Below are 16,944 nucleotides of genomic sequence, written 5' to 3'. Positions count from 1 at the left end.
AATATTTCAATTAACGCCATAAGGTACACTAAATTTAAATACTCAGGCACTGATAGTATTACTCCTGAAAATGCTGAGGGAATAGTTTAAAGCAGTCCAAGGCTCGTTGATCATGAAGTCATCCTCCGATGGCTGCTTTATATGAATAGGCTTAAAATCACTCAAGTCAAGAAACAGTATCTTTAAAATTCATGCCCGTGTTAAGGAAAATGATAAATCATAAGCGGTTTGAAGAAAATGCAAGAGTTGACATTTCACCAGTATGACAGAAATGCGAAGTCATTTAAGACAAAAAAATATGCCGTATTATTTATATTCGTCAGATTTTTCGTTGAGTGATCAGAGATCTTATAGTAAAACCATGTGCTATCTCCCTCTGTTGATTCAGGCAGGACATTGTATTCTTATGGAAGAGGACCGCGGTAGCTCAAACAAGAAAAATTACACTGATAAGCTTTCATACTTGTTCACAAATAATTCGAACAACTATTACATATACACGTCAAGCAATTAGGCAATACACAGACTCAGGTTAGCATCATTGTGTAGCGAATCGAAGCTGTTTACTGAAAGATTTGAAGGGTCGAATAATTTAGAGTTGTTTACATTGCTAACTGTCAGAACAACAAACTCCTCGTGTATCCAGTTATCTCAACTGATAGAATGAATCTGGTCACATGTATAACTTTTTTTTTTTTTTTTTGCAATGAAAACACAAATTCACGATCTTCTTTACTGTATCACTTTCCGGGAGCGATTCATTAGCAGAAAGGTCACCGAACTGTTTTCACTATTCATGTGTTGCATCCATTTGGATTTTTTTCCTTTTGAATGTTTGTAATGTTCCATTGTTCTAATGTTTGTTTTCTGATATCTCTTCCTTCCCTCCTCCTCTTGAATTGTGTTTCGTTATTCAGTTATAGTTAGTATTTCCGCTCTTCTTTTTTTTTTTTTTCCCTTAATGGAAGAGATAAGATCAATAGTCTCAATTCCTCTTGTTACATTTGAAGTTCTGCACACTCGTAACATGCTCATCAAATGGGTAAGTCAGATTCGTCATTGCGGCTTAATTTTATGCTATATTTAGCAACTTATCAAACTGAAGTCGTGCTATCAAGACTGCTTTGTAACCTATTGCCCCGTGATTGGTGTTAGAATACTGCTTGAAAAATAATCTATCCAAAAGCTGCATGGGTAGATGAGAGTATGAAAAATGCATTTTAGGATACAATTCGGTGTCAGACAGAATAATCCAATCAGGAGAAAGACGTATCCGGTGAATATCATACTCATGCACCGACTACAAATCCAAGTGAAGAAGAGCTGGAAGAATTTCAAGGTAGATTACAACAAGAAGTGTATTGTTTTGATAAGGCAGATTATCTACTGAAAATGGGAGATTGGAATAGAAAAGTAGGAGAAAAAGAAGAGCCAGGCACAACTAGAAATTTTAGTTTATGATTGAGGTATGAAGCGGAAAAAAGTTTTGTGTAGAGAACAATTTCTTTATTGCTAACTTTTACTTTCAACAACATAAAAGAAGATTTCCTAGTTTCCCATGAGGAAGAAACTAGACAAGATCTAGAGCAGATTGTTAAGAGAGAAAAGCAAAAGAAAAAAAGTTGGCCTTAATTATATCACTAAAATAGAGAGATGAGTGATTATGATTTACTGGAATCCAGAATAAGATGATGATGGTCAGTGTGAAGATGAAATTAAAATAAGGGCAGCGTGAGGAAACGGGGTTATGTTAAACTTCATAGAAAATTACGAAAGATATTTTGTTAATATTGCCAAAGCATGTTTCTCCAGTGTCACGTGGTGTGAAAGCTGGCTCATTAAGAAGAAAGAACAGCGGGTGACTCGATTAATTGAAATGATCAACATGGAAGAGACCAAATACTCCCGAAGACATCAAGAATGTTTTATAGAGAACAAACGACAGAATGTTCTTTGGCGGTTATGGACGTAATACAAGTAGGCGAATAATTGAAGGAGAAAAAAAATAAAAAAGCAGTTCTGTTAGGGAAGGTTGCGGATATGGAAGGAAAATGTTTTGACAGATAACATAAAATAACTTGTTATTCGTCAAAACTCCCACTTCATATTAGGACACACATGACTGCAGTGCTCCGTTATTTATTTATTTTTTTTTTTCTTGTGAAAATATTTTACTTATTCATGCAGTTTTGAAACTGCTACTTGAACTGCTTAAATATTTCAACAACTGCTGCTAATTCTTTCAGGAATACTCTCCACAATAGCCATAATGTCTTTTTCTAGTTGTTCAGCTATATGTGGATTATTTTTATACATACTGCCTAAATCGAAAGAGTATTCTATTTAAAAAAAAAAATCCATAATATCGGCTGGAATTATCGATTTGTGAGGATCCCAGAAATGCAAAGAACTGGTAAGAATTTTTTTTAATTACGTCTTCTGTGATATTAATTGATGACTCTTATTTACTCAGTGTAACGTGGCTAACAACAGATGCAAACGTTTTGGATTATTTTTATTACACCTATTTGCATTTGCTTCTCAGTCATACCAGATCATCTTTGAAATTGTCTTTAGTTTAGGCTTTCCTGTCTTGGTATGGAAAAAAATGTGAAAAAGAAAAGTTCCAAGGATTATCAAACAGCATTCTTTTGTACCACCCCTATTCTCCGGATATAATTCTGGCTTACTGATAAACTACTGGTATCGATGTTTCCATTAGCAGGGCCTGCTAAACCATACCTTATTTTAGGATTATCGTAAAGGCTAAAAGCAGTGCACTCTACTAATGGAAACCATTAGTTTTTTTATTACAAACGAATGCTATTTTCTAGACATTCGGTTTCCGTCATCTTTCCTCGCTACTTTCTCTACCTCCCCCTCTGTGTTATAAATGTTTTACAGGCTGGAATATTGAATAATCTGACTGACCTTCTGAGTGAAATAATGCATTGGCAACTTTTACAATAGTAATATAACATGCAGTTATAGAAATGTTGGATTAACTGCATAATTAAAAGAATGTAATTAGAACTGCTTTGTTTAATCTTTTGTTTCCGTTATTGTATCTTAACTGAAAGCGAACTTTTAGCGTTTATTTTGTACCCGAAGTTTTTCCCTAATAAAATGTAGTAGTCATGAAGTAGTTCACGGACTATGTTCCGTCAGACACTTGCTTTGCATTGATTGAAATTAGTATAATTTTAGCAGATAGTTTTGTATTCGCAAACTTGACGATACGGTTAAATAATTAATTATCGTCAAAACGATATAATATTTTCCTTGTTGACTTTCCATTTCAGCTTTGATATTAGCCTACACTAGACGATGAATATTTAATATGAATTCATCCATGAAAGTTTCCGGGTAGGCAGGAATTTGACCATCCAGAAATCTTGCTCTAGAGAACTTTTTTGAAGCCACACAGCTCGTCTCAAATAAGTAAGATTGTAGTCTTGCACCAAGTGATTAAATTCTTCTACTACCTAAACACATTCACAAATACCCGCAGCTGTTGCGTGGAGAAGGGATACACTTTCCACTCTGTCTACAGCAGACTGACTAATACTTATCTATTGCCTAAGAACTTTTTTTCCCCTCGTCAAATTTTTTATAGCGCACTAGTGTTGTGGATGGGCCAAGTATTACATGATCCAGGAATTTTGCTCATCATACCTTTCTCTGTTCCTTCTTTCAGAGGTCGAAAATGGCCTGAAAAGGCCATTTTCGACCTCTGAAATGAGGTCGCAAGATATGGTTTCACTTCGAGAGTTGAACGTCAACTGCCGCCTAAAGATATTCACAAGATTCTGCTACAGTGAGATTCCAACCCACACCTGTTGATTGGCTTAACCTGTCTGATTGAATTGCATTTCAGCTTTCCATTTGCCCAGAATTACTGAATAGTCACGAAAAATGGAATCACGAGTCACTTTGTGATTTGTGTGTGTATCTATTTTGTTTGAATCTGTGAATATCCGATGTGTCCATCTTGCACAGAACTATGTGGCTAAACATACTTCCTTGATCACGCCATATTTGGTACAGTTTTTCACCAACAAGAATTCCGCGCTACATAGTTGGCAACGACGTTGCCAACTACGTATCGCTTTTCACAGAGCCTTGAGCTTAGATTGTTTCAACAGAAAGTTAAAAAGATCTAATTTCCTCCGCTTATAGCTTAATTGTGCTTGGAAAGTACCATCTTTAAAAAAATACATCAACGATGCGATATCAGAATATGTCTCTAAAGTTCGAAGAATGATGTAGGAGTGAAATGGATGTGTATTCTTATTAAACAAGAGATTAAGAAAAAAGACGTGGAAGGAATACCGTGTACATAAAGGATGACATGAACATTTGTAAGGTGAAGGCTAGAAGAATTGCAAGTATTCTACGGATTCTGTGCTAAGTAATACAGATGGTATGCGGGTGGCAGATGCAGAAGAGATTGTTCAGCTAATGAGCGCCCATTTTGCTGAGAACTATCATCGTGTTGAATGTAACATGGAGCTCAATGCTACTTCTACAATGTATGAAGAAGTTAAAGTGTATGAGGAGGTACTAGAGTTGATGCATAAACTAAAGAGCATTCGGCAATAGGGACTGGTTGAATATAAACGCGGACTCTAAAGGCACAGCCAGTTCAGCTGAACTGGCTATGCCTTTTGACCTGGCTGTATTATTTGAGTCTCAGCACGGAAGATCCTACAGGAGTGGAAATAATGTATGATATCCCATGCAAAGACGAATGTCTGACTATCGACCTGTCAGTATCTCTGGAGAGGTAGTAAAGATTTGGAAAAATTGGTAAGAACTCTATACTTTGCCATAGACGGCATTTGTGAATTACGATCCTCCCTTGGTTTACCAAGGGAAGGTCATAATTGAGTAACTTGCTCACATTTTATAAATATGTAATGTTATGGTTGGGTTAGACAAGGAGAATGGAAAGGCTTTTGACAAAGATACAAAGCTGTTACATAAGTTGGGTGATGTGTGATTTGGATTATTAACTATTAGCTTGATGATGGTGGCCGACTGACATTAAAAAGCGGTGAAATTGGGGGGGGGGGGTCAGTGACTGACCAGCGATGTACCCAATGATTATTCCTTGTTATTCAGTCTTTTCATTAATGAAAATAGGAAGGATTTGCAGAATGATTTAAATAGTCTGGAAATGTGGGCATGTGAAAATGACCACCAGTCTAATGTTAGTAAATGTATGCATTTTGGTGTGATTGCAAATACATCTCAGAAGATAATTGCATTGCTGAAACGAATATTGATAAGGATAAGAAGGTTATTTTGTCTCTTTACAAAGCTTTGATACGACCTCACTTGGACTGCTGTGCCCACACCTAGTTTCCGAACTAATGTACATACAGTGGAGAGGATGCAAAGGAGAGTGATAAAGATGATGACTGTGGAATGTAGATTATGAGAACAGATTGAGAATTTTTGAACAGCAAACAGGAGAAACAGGGGATGATATGATAGAGACTAACAAACTTCTGAATGAGATGTGCAGAATACCAGTGGGTGGAATTTTTCATTTTATGGAGAGTGGGGAAAGAGCATCCAATGAATGAATGCTGTCAAGAAAGGGATGAGAGTTAGATTTTTCTGTTATAGACCTGTGAGAAGTTCGAGGTCGTGCGTATGAGTTATTGTTCCCTCGACGTGTGCCTATCTCTTTTGGAGGTCTCTGGCAGATTATTTTATTGAGTGTCGTCGCTTCTTCTGTCGTTACTTATAATCAGTCTTATTTTAGTTTCCACCTTTCACATGGTCGCTACACTTTCCATAAACTTATCCGCAACTATAAGCAGACAGCATCACTGATACAGAGTGTCAGTAAAGGTGTTTTCTAACTGGACGAGCTCGTGTTATATTTTGCTGAAAATTTACAAATAGTCTCTCCGTTTCCGTATTTAAGCATTTGGACTACTACAATATCCTCAAACGCTTTTTTTTTTTTTAGAAGACGGAATATGATTTTCAATCATGTTTTAAGGATCTCGATTGTATAGCTTCGTATCCGTCTCTGCTGAAAAATCAGTTTTTAAAAGTGGAAGGTAAAATATAATTATTTAGGTAACCACAGACATGTAAAATGAATTAAAACCTTTAAAGCCTCTGAAAATGTTTTACAAATATTGTCAGTAAATGCAAAAGTTATGAAAGGTTTTTGTTTGTAATTTTAGTATCGTTTTGTATTTTAGGATTGGGGTTGATTTTTGATATTTTCGGATGCCTTTTTATTTGTATTCCTCGATTGCATGCTCTAAACAATTGTAATAATAATAATATGACCGCTTTTATATGTTTATTTATGGTCGTAAATATTAAGTAATGGGTGAAGTGAGTATTATTACACATCCCTTTCTTTTTTTGCCTCTCTTAAACATATTTAATGTTTTTCTTTTTTTCTTAGAGTACAGACAGTTGGCAGGCTCAAGACAGCGATCAGGTAAGAAAACTCATGTTTAGATTTTAATCGACTTACTGATTTCGACTGCCGTTAAATGTGTGCACGAGGTATTATTTTGAGATAGTTTTGTTTCATTAATTAACCTTAGTGTATAATTGTTTCGAAAGGGCTTCCTCCTGCACATATTGTTATGTGTATAATAATTTTGTTTGCTTTCTCCAAAACGGATGTGATGTCATGCCTCTGTTTCCATAGTAACCGTGGCTTCATCTTACGCGTAGTAATTATGTTTCCGTTCTCGTACGAAAGAAATCGTCTGTGCCATTGGATTATTCAGGTTCACTGGTGTCAACATTTAAAACCGTGTCTTTTTTAGGGTCATAGCTCTAATTTTGAATACAAACATGATCTCATACTAGTGAAACAAACGATTACATAGTAGTGCCAGTTTTTATTGCGACATTTAAATATTTGTACATCTATATTCCCTTGTTTGGGAAGATGGATTTACTTTAATCGAACACCACATGAATGTGAAATGTGTAGTCTGATAAACTCTGCGTAAAATATTAGTTGTTCATAGGACCACAACTGTTCGATAAAATATATAAGCTTTTAGAACAAATCATTCATTATAAATAATGGTCGAAATCACTTTCATAGCCAGTTGTTATAAATGTTTGTAATATTAAAGTTGGCTTGTAGAACTGTAGGTTTTCGTTTTGGATTCGTTTGCGTACTTAAGCGAGAACAACAACAACAAGGAACTGTTTTTTTTTTTTTTTTGTTTTTTTTTTTTTTTTTTTTTTTCATCCGTTTATTGCTATTTCAGAAAACAGAGACAGTTTAGTACCTTTTTTGTGTTAATACGTACTGTAAAAATACAGGGGGCACTTATAGTAAAGGAAATGATATCTGCTAATATTTACTAAAACGCTTATGCAATAAACATTTAACTAATAATAATAAAAATAATAATTCCAAATGAAATCCATGTAACTACATGGATTTCATTTGGAATTATTTCTTTCAAGGTAGGACTTATTTCTTTCAAGATAGGACTGAGAACATGCAAACTGACTCTGCATGGTCCTAGTTGCCTTGATTCCATTTCTAAACACCTGACCTACCTTGCACACACACACACACACACACACACACACACACACACGACACACACACACACACACACACACACAATAGTGAATGATGCATCTATATAAGAACCTTGATACTATGCTAGTAACAAAAATATCCACTTGTGTTTGAAAGTGATTTATGGATCTTGTGAAAGGGATATTAAGGTGGAAGGACTCACTGTGGATATGTACCTTGGGTTGGTGACATTAATCAAATGCCCTCGAGAAAGGATATGCGACACTGCCTTGAGCTACACAAAAATAGTGATATAATAAATTTTGCAAGGTCCAAGAAGTTTACGGGATATTCATTAATCAAATGCTCCACCCAGTCGACGTTACACACGAGCACTCAACTTTAAAGTCTGGTAAAGAAGTCTTGCTGTAGACTGCATCCTTTCGTTCAGTTGCTTGATTGGTAGAAATTGAATATTTTTAAATACAACTGTGAACTTAATTCATTAATCGGTGTCGTTCCAACTATCCCATTTTGGATGAGATTACAGAGTCTATTTCATACCTTTCCAAACCTACTCTGGCTACAGCATTCGCATTTCATATACCTCTTTTAATTATCTCCTTATTCCATCGGAGTGGTCTTTTACATTTATATTTCTAAGTCGAATGAGAAAACATCAACCGCCTTAAATTTGATCACCAAATTGCATGTTTATACCATGTAGATTAGCAATAGGGGAGGGGAGGAAAAACTAATTTTATTACATGATGATTCGGATTCTGTAAGGCACCATTCAGTTTTTAGGACTTACAAGAACTATAAAAGCAGAGAAATTTTTTAAAATATATATATATATATATATTCATGTGCAAAAAAATTAAAATCCAACCTTCTTGAGTTTTCTGTTTGATTTTACCCCCCCCCCATTAAATCGCATGTAATTTCTGCAGAACAAAGCGTATCTCCTGTGTAGCTCGAATATCTCCAAGTAGAATAATCATTATACATAAATTTTAATTAACCCACCGTCCAGCCATAAAAACTGAATTTTTTTTCCTCTTCAAGTTGCATAAATTCACCGCTTTTATAACTCGTTGATGAAAGTCCTATCACATATTTTCTACAACGAACTTCGTATATTTGTTCTCTCTCTCTCTCTTACATTATTTTTGTGTTCTCTATTACAGCGCTTCCCAAACTGTGGGCCGCGGCCTCCTTGGGGGCCGTACGTTTTGTTGAGGGGGGGGGGGGGGGTTGTGAAATAATGAAAACAAATGTAAAATGTTTTACGGCTAAATAGATTTTTTTTAATCTTAAAAGAAACGTACTTAATTTTTATTATTTCTTTTTTATTCTTTTTTTTTTTTTATATTTTAATGGAAAAAATCACACATTGGTGTTGGTTTACAAATTTTGCTTCTTGCGTATTTCGGCGATTAATGAATATTAGTAAATATATGCTTCTTCATATAAGTTTCATTTCAAAGGTATTGATAAGAAACACAAAAAAATTACAAAACGCAAAATCTTGAATATAAATTGTATTAAATATAAATACAATAAATATTATAATAATGTTTATATTACGATTTTTTTTCGATGGGGGCCGTGAAATATTTAAATTTTTCCAAAGGGGGCCTTGGCATCCATAAGTTTGGGAAGCACTGCTTTAGTCTGGTTTAGCTAAATCCACCCAACTCTCCTGTCTTTCTTATATATGGTCTGAATTAACTAACTTATAAACTGGACTTGAATATCTCTCCCCTCCTGTTAGATAAATTCATCAGATTTCGATGACTAACCTGTTTTCATAACTCTCATAATGCAATCCCTTTACACATTTAATCTTCTCTGGATACCATCGATTTTCTTCACATCTATTTAAAATACCTTGGTGAGTAAAGCTGGGATCTATAATCCAATGTTGGCCTGGCTAAAGAATTTGTATCGCGGTATCATTATTTCCTTTCACTTACAAAATGAATGCTCTCGTTTAATTAATCCTACAATCTGCTGAACTTGACTTGTAGTAATCTTAACAGTTGACTAGTTTAACCTTCATGAAGGACAGAGTGAACATCGCTTTCATGTGCTTCCAAGATGGTACAAAAACTGAACTTCCTACAAACTCGTGAAACTTTTTAACCGTCCTGTCTACCGAAATCATTGTGAACTTGTCACAACTATGAGAAACTTATCAAGCAATTGTTCCCACAGATACTAAAACCTTAATTCGCGTCTCATTCTTTTCATTTCAACAAATCTGTAATAACTTTTGAGGACACACTAAAGCAGTTACGGCGAACCATTTTTGGCATGTATGCCAGAATTATTAAAATGAATGTTTCCCGGTTTACCTGCCAAGGCGGAAAGAATAATTATTATCCTACCGGAAGTTAATTTCAATCAGTATTAGTCAGTGACTGTCGCCTACATTTCTATTTTTCTAGTAATCAGTATGGCCCTTGGTTACATATACATCGTACACTTCCTTTCTAGTCTATTTCCTTTTTTCTATTCTTTATTCTTGCCATTTCTTTATTTAATCAGTTTCTTTATTAACACTTGAACAGTAATTTGTATTATATTTATAATATATGTAGTATTATCTTTTATAATCACTTGTATTGCTGTAATACTTGGGCATCACTATTCCCAAGTATTACGGAATTAATAATATAATATTGTATTATAGTATCAATTGTACTATTTCTTCAGTCATAATAATAAAATTTCCGTATTAAACTGGAGATGAACATTATACGTTGAATTGTTAGAAATGTCAAATGCTACTCATTAAGTTGTATAAAAGCAATTTTCGTTGTGTCAGACAAGAAAATTAAACATTTCATTTTCTTGTCTTAACACTTTATGAATCCTGCTGTTTTTGATAATACGGTTACCAATTTAAATCCAAAATATTTTGTATGCTGAAAATTTTTATATTACTGATATTCGAAAACCTCTCAAGAGGCAAGTTTAAAAAATAATAATAATGTAGTGACATGTGGAAGCAGAATCGAATCGACTGATGGGGAAACTATTCAAAAAGCATCCCTTTAGCGAGGCGGAGTTCTTTAAAATGTCATGGAGAAATACAATACTAACGATTACAGCCTATAGAAGATATTCGCTTTTAAGAATGTTTTTCTCTGCGTTATCAATACAACGATAGTAAATGTTAGTTTCTGGTTGTTTTTGAAAAAAAAATGCAATATCGCTGAATTTTTTATGCTTTTGTTCATTTCCTGCAGTGACGTAAATATATTTTAGCTAGCACTGCTAATTATTTTTGCAGGAAAAAAAATAACTAATTCCGTCTTCGTAACTGCGTCAAATTGCGTCTATCAATATTGCCTTTTTGTTATTTTGAATCAGCCGTATTCCTCCGGCAGAGTACGGTATCGTGATCTACCGACGATTTACGTTTTATTCAGATGTTTTGCTAATTTTCCATGATGTGGGATTGCTCTTACAGTGGGAATTAAACTATATGAGTTTAAATAAAGTTCGAAATCCTAGGTACTGTGCTGAATTAGAGCCGACTTCCGCCCACGCAGCCCAAGCGACTGCTTGTGTTAACAGATGTTTAGTTCCATTATTTCTTTTAAAATATTTTCTAAATTCTCTTCATTTTACAAAATAAACTTGTTCTGATGTTGCAGCTGCGCTGCGCAGCGCATTAGTAACTGTAACTTCAAGTGAAATTACAATGTCCGAAAAAATGAGTTAAACGGAACAAAGAAGCGGTCCAAATCCCAGGCAGGTAGTTTTTTGTTCTATGATGACAGAGAAGGAATGAACTCGGGACATAATTGAACTATTTCTAATCATTTTGTTTGCGTATTCCAAGCAGACGAAAGTGATGATTTGTAGGCCGAGGAAAGAAAATTTTAAGATTGGAGGTAAGTAAGTATAAGACGTCTGGTCCTAGATATATTGTCATGGCAGAGGGATTTGACGATTGCAAAATGTATATTACAGGAATGTGCGAAGAAATTAATGGTGGTTTGATGATGTGCTTTCAATTGGAACTCGAAGAAATGGAGAGTGAGATGGTCCCATTACACGGATGTTAAAACATGTCCGGTGAGAGACTATTTTTATGGTGTAATTAATATTTCAGAAGAGTTGAGTAGGACTGTGAAACAGTTGGATAGAAAAAATTCTCTGTAAAGCCAACATGTATTTATCCATTATCTTGAGGCTCGCTTGGATGTTGAAGAGCACACTTGGGACTCAGGATGAGGAAGTCTAGCCCCTGTAAATTGTTAATGGCCACATGTGGGCTGTTGTGCTCATATTTGATAAGCTGGGTTTGGTTGGGATGTGAAAGTGGTGCCGAGCTCGGTAACAAAATATTAATGGGTCTATTGAATGCTTACTGAGAACAGATTTAAAGGTTTGTAGGCTATAGAATTTGGTTAACTGACTTGGGGGGGGGGGGAGTAGTAAAAAAATTGAACTAAAGGGATTTTTATAGGACAAAATGCAAAAGAAATGTTTCGTTGTATGGCAGAAGTGGGGAGAGACATCCGTGGAAATCCGTCCATCGAAAAAATACTACAAATGTCTATCACAGTAAGAACGAGCGAAATAGGTTGTCACCATGATAGACATTTGTGGTATTTTTTCGGCTGTTTTTAAGAAAGCTTTGCTTAAGTAATCATATATATCAAGGAAGTTATAGTATTTATAGTTATTAGTTATTTTATTATTAGTAGTATTTATAGTTATAGTATATTGGTTCATCATATGAACCAATCATATGATGAATTATTATATACAAGGAAGATCAACAATATATTCAATAAATTAAGTTAAGGGGATAATAAATCCCTCATTATTTCAAAGCCGAATAAGAAACTCGAAGATCGAAATCTAAAAGTTTCATGCCGTTTCAATATAATAATATATGGGTACACCTTTCTGGCAATTTGTATAGTAAAGTATGTTAGTTCGGCTCACTTAAACCTTGGTATTATCCAGGTCTACCTACTCACTGATGAGACCTCAATAAAGGTCGAAACTGGTCTGGGTAATGACCTTCCCTCATAATGTAAAACAGTAATACATCTCCTAGGAGCTGCGTTTTACATTATGAGAAAATATTAAGGACAGTGATCGAAACTTGCTCCACCTTTGCTCCGAGTTGCCCTAGTGTTGTACTACCAGGTGTTGACTTACGCTTGGACTCGCCGGAAGTTCTTCGGCATGAAACTATTAGATTTCGATCTTCGAGTTTCTTATTGGGCTTTGAAATAATGAGGGATTTATTATCCCCTTAACTTAATTTACGTCGCCGAAAAAAATAGCCTCTTGGCTCTTTATTGTAGTAATATATTCAATATTTATATGAAAGTAAATAATAGAGAATATTAGAATACAATAAAGCTCTTTGCGCGCGTTTTTATTTTAACTAAAGCATTCGATAAGACTACAAATGTCAGACCTAATTAACAAATATATACATAGATAATTCTATAATGAACACAGAACAAGGACACAGTGAAGAAATTAAAATAATCAGTGCAATTAGAGATGGCTCTTATTTAACATAGAAGAACCGGATAAAATCAAAGTGGAAAAGTATGGATTCCAAATTAAAATTGAAAAAAAAAAATAAATAAATAAAATAACTGGATATGCTGACGATGTAAGTTTACTAGCAGAAAATGATGCACAAAGAATTATTAAGTTGCTACAATAAAATTTTACTACAAAGAAAAGAAATATCTGAAAATATCCAAGGGAGAAGAAAATAAAAACTACAGTTATGACGTTTGCTGGAGAATTTATAAGATGTTAATTAGAAATCAAAGGGAAAATAATCGAACAAGTAAGAAAGATAAAATATTTAGGGATATATAACTAACTACGGTGTCGCACAGAATGAACAAATAGTAAAAATATAAACAATAAATGGTATTGAAATATTAGGATGTTTTAAAAGCTTTCTCTGGAGAAAAAGAACCTGAGTAAAAGAAACAAAAATAAGGATCTATTAAGGTAACAGTTTGACAATACTGGTGTCAATTTGTTATCAATACTAACATGTTGCAGCAGAAACTTCATAAAAATAGGCAAATGAAAAACTATTGAGATGAAAAAATTAAGGGTATAACAATAAAAATAAAATAAAATAAAATAAATGAAAATCACACATCAGAGAAAATTGTAAAAGTTTTTTTTTCTGCATGAGTGTTCCATTTTCCTTTTCGTTTTTTTTTTTTATCCAAAAAAGCAAATAATGGGGGGAAATCATATAGAAAGAATGTACGATAACAAATGGTAACATTTTCCTTTTCGTTTTTTTTAATCCAAAAAGCAAATAATGGGGGGAAATCATATAGAAAGAATGTACGATAACAAATGGTTAAAAAAATAATAGACTTATAAAGGGAAAGAAGAGTGAGAGGGAAAGATGGACGGGGTAGTCTTACACCTGGGATTCATAGTGAAAGAAGACGAAAGGAAGTTCATGGTGATTTTGTCGCCGCTTAAACTATGTTTGATATGGTTGCTCAATCCATCATGACGGGCGGTGAGTGCAGTTTGTTTACCTATTGAGTTGCTTGACGCAAATTGTAACAGGGTTTTTGATTAATTAAAGTTGACATGAAATAATTTTTTGTCTCCAGAACTGCTTCATAATTACATTCACGACAATCTCATTCTGTAATGAGATGGTTGTGAATTACAGCGTGTTATTTCGACTCCTCATTCAGTTTTTATCTTTTCATTCGTTCATTCTGTGCAGCCAGATTAATGTTCGATAGTCACATCCTCACTAGCAGATTGATTTTCTATTCTCTTACCACAGGAGAATTGAAAATTGGTAATTATTGAAAAGGGCCTAAAAGCTTCATTTCAGCTACGTAAATTAATAGAAATAGATATTATACTCGTAGATCCATCATTTTTCATAGCCGAATATGTAGAACTTAGAAAGTTTCAAGAATATCCCAAAGAATTTGGGAATACAACTCTCGGCATTTCACTACTTAAAACATAGGCTCTGTCCAGTAGTCCGTATATTCGCCTCTCATTGATGCTTTTTTTTTTTTTTTTTTGTTTTCGCTAGCCTGACAGCTGTTTCGAACTATTGTTTCGCATCAGAGACCAGCAGAAACTGTAAGAGAGCAAAAACCCTCTGTTCAGTACCATTAGTAAGCCCTATATCAGAGAGTTGTATTTTTCCTAAGGGAACTCTTGGTCAGCGATCCCCCCCCCCCCCTTCAAAAAAAGTTCAAAGATTAGCAAATGACAACCAGTGTACCGACTTAACATTCGCAGTTGCAGTAAATGTTATTACCATTTAATAGCATATTGGTATTGTATATAGTACTGTAATAATTTCAGTTAGATATTAGTACAAAGCAAAATAAACAAATTGCTTAATTCTTCGCAGTACGTAACGAGTCCTTCATTTCTACCCCCATTTCATCTTAGGAAAATTAAAAATAAATTTAACTTTGTTTGTCCGAACTAGTAAGGAATTACTATAGCCCAGGAGGTATTGCTTTAATGTGTATTTTGCAGCTCGTTAATAATAAATATTGTTAACAAATCTACGAAATGAAGCATTTGATCACCCCGCCCCCCATCCATGGAATTGTAACTATTGTACCCAACAGATTTCCGTTGCCATTAGCAACAGAAAGCGTCAGAATCAATGTATTATATTATGAAAAACTACTGGGAACGTGATATAAGTTGAGTAACCGGAACTAGTATTTACTAAGATATATTTAACCGCTAAATGCGAAAGTTATATTACAATATTTATCATTCAAGTGCTGACACCCAAATTTCCCTTCTGGGCCTTGAAGAAAATAAATACTTTAAAGAGGTTGCCGACATCATTACCACTGGAGCTGGAAAGGTAGACTTCCGCTTTTGTGTGCTATCTTAGTTCTTCTCCATGAAGATTGTATTCATTCGATGCTATCTAGTTATTTTTGACACTTTATGATGTCTAGCTTCCATCATTCACGAGAGAAAATTCCACATTTCTAGCCTCATGGGAAAGTACTATTATCGATCTTTTGGTACGAATTTATGAATGCCTCACTGCCTCCGATTATAATGGTGGTGGAGGGAGAGGAGTGCAGGTAATATTTGTCGCAGGCACAGAAGTAAAATGCTTACGCGGTAATGATCTGATTTTATTCAATTGGGTAACTTTTTCTATAGAATGACTTTTTATCTGCAAAGTTCCTCTACTTCCCTTCATGGAAGTTTATAATGTGCATTCTGTTTTTTTTTTATTTTATTTATTTACATACACGAAGAAAAGGGAGATATTTTAATGATTTAAACTAAAGATGAACTTCAGTCGCGCGCAGCTGCAGTTTGATCTGTCTGTATTAGGCCATATTTTCGCTTATTTGTCAATCGATAACTTCGCAACTCTGTGTGTGTATGTGTGTTGCATGCGCTTTACTGAGTACCGTGGCGTGCACTGTGTATTGGCAAAGGTTGTCAAGGTATCTGTAATTGACATATCCCCGCTGTGTTTAATGCCTTAATTAAATGTTCGTTTATATGCGGGTATATTATTTAAATACACTCGCTAATATCCAGTACGAAGAAGTTGAAGCTGTAATTTTCTTCTGCGTGTGTAGTAATGTTACGTACTCGAGAAGTAATACTTGTGGTACGAGTACTTCACACGCAGGGATGGAAATAACTTATAAGAAAGAGTAAAGAAAGAATTTCGGAAGATCTTCAGAAATTACTCTCACAAACACTTCAATAAAATAGCGAGTATTTCAGGTATTTAGCAATAGCGTCGGAGATTATGCTAATATAGACAGGTGTCAACTTTATCAGTGATTGGTGAGAATCATATGGTCCCAGCTATCTGATTGCTGGGACCATATGATTCTCACTAATTCTCACACATCTAGCATAGTAGTGCAGGAGAGTATGAAAACTTTGAAAACAACTTGAGAGAATGCTGTGGAAAGAGGATCTAATGGTGAGAGATATATAATGCGCTTGAGATATATTTGATGATGGCAGTAACATGCTATGTACCTAGATAGGAACGGATAGAGTAGAATGTGAAGTGGATGAATAGAGAAATCAAGCAAGAAATAGTGCAAAAAATAAAAGTAGCGAATAGGAAATTACATGGTTTTATAAAGTGCAGACTGGCAGGCCAAATATATTATTGAAAATTTCAAAACATCTAAATAGGCAATCTTCTTCTTCTGCAGTTTGTCGCACTTAAGTAGGGTCGCTGTTTGTAGTGAGTCTCCTCCACATCCTCTTCTTGGGCTGTAACCACATCCCAGTTCTTCATCCCTAAGTCCTCCTCCACCATTTCCCTCCATCTCTTCTTAGGCCGCCCGTGCTTCCTCCTCCCCTGCACATCCATCTGCATGACCTTTCTTCCCACATACTCG

The 16,944-nt window shown here is 34.8% G+C and overlaps 1 protein-coding gene across 8 annotated transcripts in view; it reads left to right on the top strand.

Annotated features, from left to right (window-relative positions):
- The window catches only part of LOC150094955 (MAGUK scaffold protein DLG1-like), a 377,157-nt gene that overhangs the window by 101,025 nt on the left and 259,188 nt on the right, over window positions 1–16,944 (top strand). For all 8 annotated transcript variants that reach the window (XM_090411306.1, XM_090411313.1, XM_090411309.1 and 5 more), the window contains exon 2: window positions 6,437–6,472. In XM_090411306.1, coding sequence (XP_090267432.1) covers window positions 6,437–6,472 — 36 coding nt within the window. The remainder of the gene's footprint in view (window positions 1–6,436; window positions 6,473–16,944) is intronic.

The sequence above is a fragment of the Typopeltis vanoorti genome, chromosome 21 (genome assembly GCF_054136105.1).
Source record: "Typopeltis vanoorti isolate ZY-2024b chromosome 21, IOZ_Tvanoo_1.0, whole genome shotgun sequence".
NCBI classification, from domain to species: domain Eukaryota; kingdom Metazoa; phylum Arthropoda; class Arachnida; order Uropygi; family Thelyphonidae; genus Typopeltis; species Typopeltis vanoorti.
Note: the sequence above shows the minus strand (reverse complement) of the source record. Positions and strands in the feature narration are given on the sequence as shown.